Here is a 12921-nt window from a genome sequence, read left to right as displayed (position 1 = left end):
ACTACGGGGACATGCATATTCTAGAATACCCGATGCGTTACCCGGGCACAGCGACGATGATGTCATAATGGTTGCCATGGCGACGATGATGTCATAAAGGTTGCCTCGATCAATCAGTGACGGACACAGTCTGCCGCGAATTCTGGAATCATCATTGTCCATATATTACAGGGACATGCATATTCTAGAATACCCGATGCGTTAGAATCGGGCCACAGTTTATATATATATATATATATATATATATATATATATATATATATATATATATATATATATATATATATATATATATATATATATATATATATATATATATATATATATATATATATATATATATATATATATATATATATATATCCACACATTACTGTAGGGGGAAATACAGATCACCTGTACATAACACTATGGGCTCGTGCACATCTCTGATTTTCTCACACAACACTCGTGCCTATGATATTCTATGGCAGTGTTCCCCAACTCCAGTCCTCAAGAGCAACCAACAGGTCGGGTTTTCAGGATTTCCTTAGTTTTGCACAGGTGATGGAATTATTGCCTGAGCATGTGGTGCAATTATAACCTGTGCAATACTAAGGAAATCCCGAAAACATGACCTGTTGGTTGCTCTTGAGGACTGGACTTGGGGAACACTGTTCTATGCGCTTGTGCACATTACCAATTTTTCTATAATTCTGAGTGGTCCAGAAGGAAAAAAAAAAAAAAATCAGATTTTTTTTTTTTAGATTGATCTGAGTTTTGGATCAAAATCTACTATATAATTGTCTAAGGGTCACTTCCGTCTTTCTGTCTGTCCCAGATATTCATTGGTCGCGGCCTCTGTCTGTCATGGAATCCAAGTCGCTGATTGGTCTTGGGCGTTTTGCCACGACCAATCAGCGATGGGCACAGTCCGGCAGCAATATGACCACTCTTTCCTCCCCACAGTCAGTGCCCGCTCCATACTCCCCTCCAGTCACCGCTCACACAGGGTTAATGGCAGCGTTACCCGACCGCGCTATGCCGTGGTGTAACGCACGCCGGTTAACGCTGCTATTAACCCTGTGTGACCAACGTTTTACTATTGATGCTGCCTATGCGGGCGGCAATATACCATGTCGGCCGGGTAGCAATATACTACGTGTGCTGTGCAATATACTACGTGGACATGCATATTCCAGAATACCCGATGCGTTAGAATCAGGCCACCATCTAGTCTGCAATAAGAGTCTATGGGTCCACGAACAAAAATCTATTGGGCTGCACAGAGATGGTTTCACAGACTGCATGGAGTTTTTTTTTTTTTTTTTACCAACCTCCAAGAAAAATTGATGTCGCCTCAATCAAAGTGTAATGAGAATAATCAGCCGGTGTTCTCGGATGTGGGGAGAGCGGGGCTATGTAGGCCATGGTCACACCGTCAGTATTTACCTCAGGATTTGGCAGCCAAAACCAGCAGTGGGTGGTAAATGCAGAAGTGGTGACGGGTTTCTGTTATACTGAGGTAAATACTGACCGTGTGACCGGAGCCATAAGGGGGGCTGCGGCCCACACACACCTACAGAACACCGTGTACAGGTAGCTCATAGCACCGGGCGGTACAGCGGGGTCTCCCTCTGCAGAGGCCCTGCGGGCACCGGGCGGTACAGCGGGGTCTCCCTCTGCAGAGGCCGTGCGGGCACCGGGCGGTACAGCGGGGTCTCCCTGTGCAGAGGCCGTGCGGGCACCGGGCGCTACAGCGGGGTCTCCCTGTGCAGAGGCCGTGCGGGCACCGGGCGGTACAGCGGGGTCTCCCTGTGCAGAGGCCGTGCGGGCACCGGGCGCTACAGCGGGGTCTCCCTGTGCAGAGGCCATGCGGGCACCGGGCGGTACAGCGGGGTCTCCCTCTGCAGAGGCCGTGCGGGCACCGGGCGCTACAGCGGGGTCTCCCTGTGCAGAGGCCGTGCGGGCACCGGGCGCTACAGCGGGGTCTCCCTCTGCAGAGGCCATGCGGGCACCGGGCGCTACAGCGGGGTCTCCCTCCGCAGAGGCCGTGCGGGCACCGGGCGCTACAGCGGGGTCTCCCTGTGCAGAGGCCGTGCGGGCACCGGGCGGTACAGCGGGGTCTCCCTGTGCAGAGGCCATGCGGGCACCGGGCGCTACAGCGGGGTCTCCCTGTGCAGAGGCCGTGCGGGCACTGGGCGGTACAGCGGGGTCTCCCTCCGCAGAGGCCGTGCGGGCACCGGGCGCTACAGCGGGGTCTCCCTGTGCAGAGGCCGTGCGGGCACCGGGCGGTACAGCGGGGTCTCCCTGTGCAGAGGCCATGCGGGCACCGGGCGCTACAGCGGGGTCTCCCTGTGCAGAGGCCGTGCGGGCACTGGGCGGTACAGCGGGGTCTCCCTCTGCAGAGGCCATGCGGGCACCGGGCGGTACAGCGGGGTCTCCCTGTGCAGAGGCCATGCGGGCACCGGGCGCTACAGCGGGGTCTCCCTGTGCAGAGGCCGTGCGGGCACTGGGCGGTACAGCGGGGTCTCCCTCCGCAGAGGCCGTGCGGGCACCGGGCGCTACAGCGGGGTCTCCCTGTGCAGAGGCCGTGCGGGCACCGGGCGGTACAGCGGGGTCTCCCTGTGCAGAGGCCATGCGGGCACCGGGCGCTACAGCGGGGTCTCCCTGTGCAGAGGCCGTGCGGGCACTGGGCGGTACAGCGGGGTCTCCCTCTGCAGAGGCCATGCGGGCACCGGGCGGTACAGCGGGGTCTCCCTCTGCAGAGGCCGTGCGGGCACCGGGCGCTACAGCGGGGTCTCCCTGTGCAGAGGCCGTGCGGGCACTGGGCGGTACAGCGGGGTCTCCCTGTGCAGAGGCCATGCGGGCACCGGGCGGTACAGCGGGGTCTCCCTCTGCAGAGGCCATGCGGGCACCGGGCGCTACAGCGGGGTCTCCCTGTGCAGAGGCCGTGCGGGCACCGGGCGCTACAGCGGGGTCTCCCTCTGCAGAGGCCGTGCGGGCACCGGGCGCTACAGCGGGGTCTCCCTGTGCAGAGGCCGTGCGGGCACTGGGCGGTACAGCGGGGTCTCCCTGTGCAGAGGCCATGCGGGCACCTGGCGCTACAGCGGGGTCTCCCTGTACAGAGGCCGTGCGGGCACCTGGCGCTACAGCAGGGTCTCCCTCCGCAGAGGCCGTGCGGGCACCTGGCGGTACAGCGGGGTCTCCCTCTGCTGAGGCCGTGCGGGCACCTGGCGGTACAGCGGGGTCTCCCTGTGCAGAGGCCGTGCGGGCACCTGGCGGTACAGCGGGGTCTCCCTCTGCTGAGGCCGTGCGGGCACCTGGCGGTACAGCGGGGTCTCCCTGTGCAGAGGCCGTGCGGGCACCGGGCGGTACAGCGGGGTCTCCCTCTGCTGAGGCCGTGCGGGCACCGGGCGGTACAGCGGGGTCTCCCTCTGCTGAGGCCATGCGGGCACCGGGCGGTACAGCGGGGTCTCCCTGTGCAGAGGCCGTGCGGGCACCGGGCGGTACAGCGGGGTCTCCCTCTGCTGAGGCCGTGCGGGCACCTGGCGGTACAGCGGGGTCTCCGGCACCGGGGCAGGGCGCACACTATCGGCGGTGTTCTGGGCAGCGCTCACGGCCGCACGGAGGGAGGAGGCGCCATGGCGGGAGCAGCGCCTCACCTACGTCTCCCGGGTCCAGGCAGCTCCTCGGAGGGTTCTCTATCAGCCTCTTCAGCACCAGCGGGAAGGAGTCTCCGAGCAGCGAGCCCGGTGCCGCCGGAGCGGGAGAGGCCTGGGCTGACGGCTGCGCTGCAGACATTGCGGGCACGGTGTCGCCGAGTCACTAGCACCGTACACAACTAATCACTGGCAACCAGTGGCTACATTCCGCGCTCTCGCCATTATTCATGAGCTTCCGAGGTTGATTGGTTAGAACATTGACTACATGCAAATAACCTCCGTATCCACCAATGGTCATAGGGCATGCCGTGATGACGCACCTAATGGGCGTGATTTCTAGTTTCCCTATCACGAGAGCTTTGCAGGGACGAACGTTCTGACGCTGCAGCGCTACACATCGGGCTCATTGGCTCTGCATCTGTCTGATATTTGCATAATGTATAGAGTGGGAGCTGATTGGCTCAAATGGGCATCTTACAGGTAGTCACGCCCCCCAGTCACGAGATGTTGGAGGCGCTGTCACGTTTACACAGAATTGGCTATCAATCAGGTAACCCCGCCCACCTATTTCCTGTTGCCAATTGGACGTCTGACATGTCAGGTTCAAAGGGGCGTGTATACATTCTTTGGTTCTGATTGGCCCATCGCTAGGATCCGGCCTTGCCCCTTGTTTACCGCGCCGAGCTGTCACAGGGCTCCAGCACGTGCGCCTCACAGGAATGTCATGTGACTGGTGGACCACGTGGGCTTCTCAGGGGGAGGCTGGTGGGGAGCAGTTTACACTGGTGGGTTTATCTTCCACGCAGGATAAGTACATCTGCGAGTGTTTGTTCTGTGCCCGCTACATCTAGCGGCCAGACACAGATTACCTCCTGGTGCACATAAGGCTACGTTCACACTTCCGTCATTTGGGCTACGTTACAATGCGTCGTTTTGGAGAAAAAACGCATCCTGCAAAGTCGCCTGCAGGATGCGTTTTTTCTCCATAGACTTGCATTAGCTACGCATTGCAACGTATGGCCACACGTCGCATCCTTCATGCAACGGATGCGTCGTGTTTTGGCGGACCGTCGGCACAAAAAAAGTTCAATGTAACTTTTTGTGCGAAGTGTCCGCCATTTTCGACCGCGCATGCATGGCCAGAACTCCGCCCCCTCCTCTCCGAAACTCACAATGGGCAGCGGATGCGTCTGAAAACTGCATCCGATGCCCACGTTGTGCTGAATTTAGCACAACGTCTGTCGGGCCGACGGTTTAAAACGGCCCCGTACCGACGGAAGTGTGAAAGTAGCCTAAGCTGTGGCTCACCTCAGTGTAAGGCCGGTGTCACACCAGGCGTATGAAAATATAGTCTGTTTTTTTACGGCCGTAATACGCAGAACTGTTCCCAAAACAGTGATCCGTATGTTATCCGTAGGCAGGGAGTGGCTGCGTATTTTGCGCATGTCATCCTCCGTATGTAATCCGTATAGCGAGATTTTCTCGCCGGCAACACACACAACACACACACACACACACTATATATATTTCATACAGCACCCCCTGCTGGCATAACCTCAAATGAACTCGAGTGTGGGAATTTTTCAGAATATTTTCTCACGCTCAAGTTCATCTGAGGTTATGCCTGTAGGGGGCGCAGCACCGCAAGTCTAGGTAGCTATGTTCCCCTGCTTTCCATTCATTCCCCAATTTTTACAGGCAGGGGCGGCTGCATTAGCAGGCTCCTGCTTATAAAATTACGGTATTTAACCCCTTCAGATGGATTTACAGTGTGGGACGAGACTGAACAACGGAAGGTATGGGATAATTTTGATTTTTTATTTTAACTTTGTTTCAGGTGACAAGGATCTTCAATTGGATTGAGAGTATAATAAACTATTACAACACCCTGTGTCTTTATTTCAATAAAATACTTTTTTCATAATGTGTTTGTGTTTTATTAACCATTTACTACTATTGGATTAATAATGGATAGGCGTCTTATTGACACCTCTCCATTATTAACCCGGCTTAATGTCACCTGACAATAGCAAGGTGACATTAACCCTTTATTACCCCATATCCCACCACTACAGGGGAGTGGGAAGAGAGGGGCCAAGTGCCAGAATAGGCGCATCTTACAGATGTGCATTTTCTGGGGCAGCTGGGGGCAGGTGTTTTTAGCCGGGGGGGGGGGGGGGGGCGGGTAATAACCATGGACCCTCTCCAGGCTATTAATATCTGCCCTCAGTCACTGGCTTTACCACTCTGGCGGAGAAAATTGCGCGGGAGCCTATGCCAGTTTTTTCTGCGATTTAACCCTTTATTTTAACAGCGCCCAAATTTTGCACATACACATTACTAACTGACATATACAGTATATCTACTATATAATTGTCTAATGGTCACTTCCGTCTGTCTGTCTGTCACGGATATTCATTGGTTGCGGCCTCTGTCTGTGATGGAAATCCAAGTCGCTGATTGGTCGTGGCAAAACGCCCACAACCATTGCCACGATCAATCAGCGATGGCGCAGTCCGGTGGAAAAATGGCTGCTTCTTCCTCCCAGCAGTCAGTGCCCGCTCCATACTCCCCTCCAGTCAACCCTCACACAGGGTTAATGGCAGCGTTAATGGACCGCATTATGCCGCGGTGTAACGCACTCCATTAACGCAGCTATTAACCCTGTGTGACTAATTTTTTACTGTGTATGCAGCATCAATAGTAAAGAGATCTAATGTTACAAATAATAATAATAGAAAAAAAGGTTATTCTCACCCTCCGACGTGCGTCCTCTCTTCGGCAGTGCAAGCGGCAGGCTCCGGTGCTAAGGATGCTATGCGAGAAGGACCTTCCATGACGTCACAGTCATGTGACCACGACTTCATCTTAGGTCCTGCGCTCATACCAACCCTGGGACCAGAAGCTGCCGCGTGCACCGCACACAGGTGACAGGACTACAATGGGCCCTCGGAACGTGAGTATATGTTTATTTTTTATTTTAAGTCTTTTTAACCTGTTACATACGTGGCTGTGCAATATACTACGTGACTGGCCAATATACTACGTGACTGGGCAATATACTACGTCGCTGTGCAATATACTACGTGGCTCTGTGCTGTATACTACGTCTCTGTGCAATATACCACCTGGCTGGGCAATATACCACGTGACTGAGCAATATACCACGTGGCTGGGCAATATACCACGTGACTGGGCAATATACTACGTGGCTGGGCAATATACTACATGGCTTGGCAATATACTACGTGACTGGGCAATATACTACATGGCTGGGCAATATACTACGTGGGCTGTGCAATATACTACGTGGGCTGTGCAATATACTACGTGGACATGCATATTCTAGAATACCCGATGCGTTAGAATCGGGCCACCATCTAGTATATATATACCCCTATACTATGTGTAGACATTTATTATCGGTATTCTATTCTAACCTGTCAGTGTGATTTTACTATACACCGCACTGAATTGCCGGCTTTTCTATAGAACACCGCTGCGTATTTCTTGCAAGTCACACTGCTGGTCCGTGTGTAATCCGTATTTTTCTCACCCCCATTGACATTCATTGGCGTATTTTTTGCGCAATACGCTGACAAACGCAGCATGCTACGATTTTCTACGGCCATACAAGACCGTATAATACGGATCAGTAAAATACGGCAGATAGGAGCTGCCCCATAGAAAATCATTGGTTCGTGTGCAATGCGTATTTTCTGCGCCTCTCATACGTCTGTAAAACTCGCTAGTGTGACGCCGGCCTCAGGCTGCCGTCACACTAGCAGTATTTAGTCAGTAATATACCTCAGTATTTGTTTGCCAAAACCAGGAGAGGAACAATCAGAGGAAAAGTAAAATAGAAACACGTCACCACTTCTGTATTTATCACCCACTCCTGGTTTTGGCCTACACATACTGAGGTAAAGTACTGACCAAATACTGCTAGTGTGACGGCAGCCTAAGGCTTTGTTCACATTCAGAATTTTAATGTAAAGTCTAAGACACTTTTTACAGTACCAGCAAAAGCTATTAGATTTCAGTCCGCCTCAGCGCAGCATCTCGCAGTCCGCCTCAGCGCGACCCTTCGCAGTCCGCCTCAGAGCGGCCCCTCGCAGTCCGCCTCAGAGCGGCCCTTTGCAATCTGCCTCAGCGCGGCCCCTCGCAGTCCGCCTCGTAGCCTAAAAATTGCTGCGTAACTTAATGGTCATGTGCAAATTGGTCGCCATTGTAGCAGATTTTCCATGTGGATCTCCGGAGGCAGAATACCTGCTGCAGTACAATAGCGGCGATGCTGATACATCTGCTGCATAAAGTCACAGGTGACGCAAATAGAAAATCTGTACATGGAATTCACCAATTCTGCCACAAAATCTGCAGCATTTTTTTTTAAACTTTGCATGTAACCGAATCTGAGTGCTACTATTACTATGTGATCAAAGATGAAACAATTTTCTGCAGCAATTTTGCATTTTTTAAGTTACTTGCGTTTTTTCAGTGTGTTTTTTTATCTCTTTGATATGTCTTGTTTTAAATAAAGCTGCTTTGTTTTTGATACTTCCTGGTATTTGGATTTGACAAAACTTTATTAACACAACCATGTGTGGTTTACTGTAATGTAAATCTATGGGTAATATCACCAGTGTGCGGTGCAATTCCCGCCAATGCCGGCAGCAGAGAAGATGGAGACATTGCTTTCTCCGTCTCCTCTGCAGCGGTGCTCCAATCCTGTCATGTGAGAGAATCAGCGCACGGACACTGGGATCACGCTCGCAGCAGAGCAGGAGCCGAGGGTCATCAGCATATCGCATCAATGCTCTCACACGAGAGAATCAGCGGATGTTATATGCGAATGGGACCTTGGCCTAATGCCGGGGTCACACTTACAAGTTTGATGCGAGAAACTAGCGTATCAATACCCGGCACTTGGGACCGGAGTGTGCAGCTCCATGTATTTCTATGCAGCTGAACGTTCCAGTCCCGAGTGCCGGGTATTGAGGCGAGTTTCTCGCATTGAACTCACAAGTGTGACCCCGGCCGAAGAGAGGTATTCACACTAGACATGTAGGTTCCCAGCAAACTGGAGACCACCTTGTAGTTGGCTGCTGGGCATGCATGAATTGGCCAAATGATGTGCAAAGTATTTCCATTTATTCTTATTATCTAGGGCAATATTCTATTCACATTTCATATATTACATATTTATATGCTTTAGCACTACAGAGTGCACCTTTATTTATCCGTTACATATAGAGATGGCTACTCCTACTTTGCACCTGTACACACCAGTTTTCTGATTTGGAAGTGCCGATCAATTATTTTGTTATTAATATTAAAAACTCATCATGAGAACATATCCTAGTAGTCTTTTTGGCGAGTTTCTGGAGTGGAAATGCCCACGTTTTTTTAGGAGGATTTTGGCAAGTTTCTGGTCAAAAATCTGAATAAAGAAACTCAGATCCTGATTCATGAAGAACGGCATTATTCAGAACAGTTCGATGAGGAGCAAGCTGGAGTCACAGGCCCCTAAGATGAACTTCTCTAAGGCTACGTTCACATTTGCGTTGTGCCCCGCTGCGTCGGCGACGCAACGCACAACGCAAATAAAAACGCACCAAAACGCACGCTAAAACGCTGCGTTTTGTGACTCATGCGTCCTTTTTTGCTGAAATTTGGACGCAAAAAAAATGCAACTTGCAAACGCTTGCGGCAAAAAAAAAACGCATGCGTCGCACAACGCAGCACAACGCATGTCCATGCGCCCCCCATGTTAAATATAGGGGCGCATGACGCATGCGTCGCCGCAGCGTTTCCCGACTCTGTGTCGGGAAACGCTAATGTGAACGTAGCCTTAAAGGGAACCTGTCACCCCGAAAATCGTGGGTGAGGTAAGCCCACCGGCATCAGGGGCTTATCTGCAGCATTCTGTAATGCTGTAGATAAGCCCCCGATGTTACCTGAAAAAGGAGAAAAAGACGTTAGATTATACTCACCCAGGGGCGGTCCCGCTGCTGGTCCGGTCGGATGGGTGTCTCCGGTCCGCTGCGGCGCCTCCTATCTTCATTACAAGACGTCCTCTTCTGATCTTCAGCCACGGTTCCGGCGCAGGCGTACTTTGCTCTGCCCTGTTGAGGGCAGACAAAGTACTGCAGTGCGCAGGCGCCGGGCCTCTGACCTTTCCGACGCCTGCGCACTGCAGTACTATCCTCTGCCCTCAACAGGGCAGAGCAAAGTACGCCTGCGCCGGAGCCGTGGCTGAAGATCAGAAGAGGACATCTTGTAATGAAGATGGGAGGCGCCGCAGCGGACCAGAGACGCCCATCCGACCGAACCAGCAGCGGGACCGCCCCTAGGTGAGTATAATATAACGTCTTTTTCTCCTTTTTCAGGTAACATCGGGGGCTTATCTACAGCATTACAGAATGCTGTAGATAAGCCCCTGATGCCGGTGGGCTTACCTCACCCGCTATTTTCGGGGTGACAGGTTCTCTTTAATGAATCGGGTGCCTCGCCACAAGTCTTACCGGTCAGGGACTGGAGTAAGGTCGGGATCACACTTGTGAGTGCAATGCGAGAAGCTCGCATGAGTCTCTCGCCTCAGTACCCGACACTGCCGCCGGAACTCAGGACTGCATGTATTCCTATGTAGCTGAACGCTCCTGTCCCGAGTGCCGGCGGAAGTGCCGGGTACTGAGGCGACAGACTCGTGCGAGTTTCTTGCATTGCACTCACAAGTGTGACCCCGACCTAATACTCCGCAAAAGGACTCAGTGTGGACATACACCAAGGCTATGTTCACATTGAGGGTTTTTTTTTTAAGAGTCTTCATTGGAAAGTTTCTGCTTCAAAAACTCCTGAAAAAGAAAACCCTGTGAATTTAGCCTAAAGGCGCAGATTCTGACCTGTGTTTTCTGCCAAGAAATGGAGAATCTGCACAGAAAATTCCACAGTCAAATCTGCAACGTGTGCACATAGCCTTACTCTCCAATCAAAACACCTGGAGCATCTCTAATGGGAAATGTTAAATAAATTAGAAGAAAATACACCCAGACACATGGGAGGGGACGGAACAAAGCTGAAGACCCCACCCTTAAGGCCCCGTCACACATAGCGAGATCGCTAGCGAGATCGCTGCTGAGTCACAAGTTTTGTGACGCAACAGCGATCTCAGTAGCGATCTCGCTATGTGTGACACGTACCAGCGATCAGGCCCCTGCTGTGAGATCGCTGGTCGTGTCGGAATGGCCTGGGCCATTTTTTGATCGTTGAGGTCCCGCTGACATCGCTGAATCGGCGTGTGTGACGCCGATTCAGCGATGTCTTCGCTGGTAACCAGGGTAAACATCGGGTAACTAAGCGCAGGGCGGCGCTTAGTAACCCGATGTTTACCCTGGTTACCATCCTAAAAGTAAAAAAACAAACGCTACATACTTACCTATCGCTGTCTGTCCTCGGCGCTTTGCTTCTCTGGTCTGGCTGTGAGCGCCGGTCAGCCGGAAAGCAGAGCGGTGACGTCACCTCTCTGCTTTCCGGCCGCTGTGCTCACAGCCAGACCAGAGAAGCAGAGCGCCGAGGACAGACAGCGATAGGTAAGTATGTAGCGTTTGGTTTTTTTTACTTTAACGATGGTAACCAGGGTAAACATCGGGTTACTAAGCGCGGCCCTGCGCTTAGTTACCCGATGTTTACCCTGGTTACCGGGGACCTCGGGATCGTTGGTCGCTGGAGAGCTGTCTGTGTGACAGCTCTCCAGCGACCAAACAGCGACGCTGCAGCGATCCGGATCGTTGTCGGTATCGCTGCAGCGTCGCTATGTGTGACGGGGCCTTTAGTCCCGCCGACACCCTGGCCCCGATGCACGACAATATGAAACTTCAACCGAGGATTAAAGAAAATCTAAAAAGTGGATTTCTTCAACTGAGTTATCATTTTAATCAGTATGGGAGTGCCAATATGGCCCTGTCTGTACTTTACTTAGTAAAATGCAACAGACCGGTTCTCTTTAAGAAGATTTTGTCTTCAGATTTTTTTTATTTATTTATTTTTAAGAAGGCCCTTTATAGTTTGGGTGATTGTCCTATAATTGTCTGGTGCACCTCTTGAAATATATACTTGGCACCTTGGATTACATGATATGTCTATGGCCTTGCTTACTACAGAAATATTACTCTCCGGTCGTATGATTTACCAATACTAACTTTTTATTTTTTTGTAGAACAGTCATTCATGTGTCTAAACTGTTCCCTTTCTGTGGCACTGTCCCATGACTCTATGGAAGTAAATAGGCTTTTGTACTGACTTATTTGCTGGCATATATTGCAAGGAAAGAGTTAATGTACACCCGCGCTCGGCTGCAGGAAGTGTGATCAGCGCATGTGATCCTAGCCAGTGAAAGATTATTTTTGTTTTCTGGCTTCGTTTATTATTAATGGAAAATCAGATTAAACATGGCTTCTTACGGTACTTTCAAGATTTAAGGAAAAAATAAGTGGGCATTATCTAAGAAAATAACTCGTCTCTGAATGTACCTGCTGTAGGTAACATCTACTCTAGAATTGAGAAGATCTGTAGGTTTTTCCTTCACTAGGTCCAAGAAGGACGACCATGGGCAAACTTTCCAAAGAAAATGTGCAGATTCTCCTATTGGTGCCGTAGGCAGTGAATGGATCAGTAGGACGCCTGTGCAACCAGATGCTCCACTCAACTCCTCCTGGACAGTCTGGTGACTGTGAAGGGAAAGTTCACAGATCCCCCATTCTGGTGATTGTTGATGGTCCCAGCAGTCAGGCCCACACTGATCTGACAGTTTCAACCTATACAGGAATAAGTCATTTTTCATGTGAACTGAAATACGCCTTTATAGAGCTGATGGAAATGTCTTGATACACGGTATCAGGGAGTAGAGAGAATCTATAATAACCGAGTTATTCCTTCCTCTTCCCATCAAAATTGTTATCCTCTTAATATATTGCAGTCATCATATTATATAGCACTTTGTACTTAGAATTGCTCATTTTCCCTTCTATCCAGTTAATTCTTCTTTTTCCCATTAAAGGAGTTGTCTGGGCCAAAACAATAAGTCTGCAGTCACTCTGTGTGACCGCAAACTTATGAATTCCCCCAGTGTAATCAATGTGTACTGCAGGGATTTGCCAGTTTCTGACCCTGTATAACAGTCCAAATTAATCGCTGTTCAGATTAAACCCAGGTATAGTCTGGCCCAGGCCAGAGTATACCCCGGGGGATACACTGTCCTAGGAAAAAAAATTACCAGGGG

At 51.2% G+C, this 12921-nt stretch overlaps 1 protein-coding gene across 3 annotated transcripts in view; it reads right to left on the bottom strand.

Annotated features, from left to right (window-relative positions):
- The window catches only part of TEF (TEF transcription factor, PAR bZIP family member), a 55131-nt gene that overhangs the window by 16668 nt on the left and 25542 nt on the right, over window positions 1-12921 (bottom strand). The window contains exon 1 of one of the 3 annotated variants that reach the window (XM_069736935.1): window positions 3645-3866. The exons of 1 other annotated variant lie outside the window; for it this stretch is intronic. In XM_069736935.1, the coding sequence (XP_069593036.1) occupies window positions 3645-3783 (139 nt within the window). In that variant the 5' untranslated portion in view covers window positions 3784-3866. Of the gene's footprint in view, window positions 1-3644; window positions 3867-12921 lie in introns of those variants that run through there. One more of the 3 variants, XM_069736936.1, reaches the window with a different exon arrangement.

The sequence above is a fragment of the Ranitomeya imitator genome, chromosome 8 (genome assembly GCF_032444005.1).
Source record: "Ranitomeya imitator isolate aRanImi1 chromosome 8, aRanImi1.pri, whole genome shotgun sequence".
NCBI classification, from domain to species: domain Eukaryota; kingdom Metazoa; phylum Chordata; class Amphibia; order Anura; family Dendrobatidae; genus Ranitomeya; species Ranitomeya imitator.
Note: the sequence above shows the minus strand (reverse complement) of the source record. Positions and strands in the feature narration are given on the sequence as shown.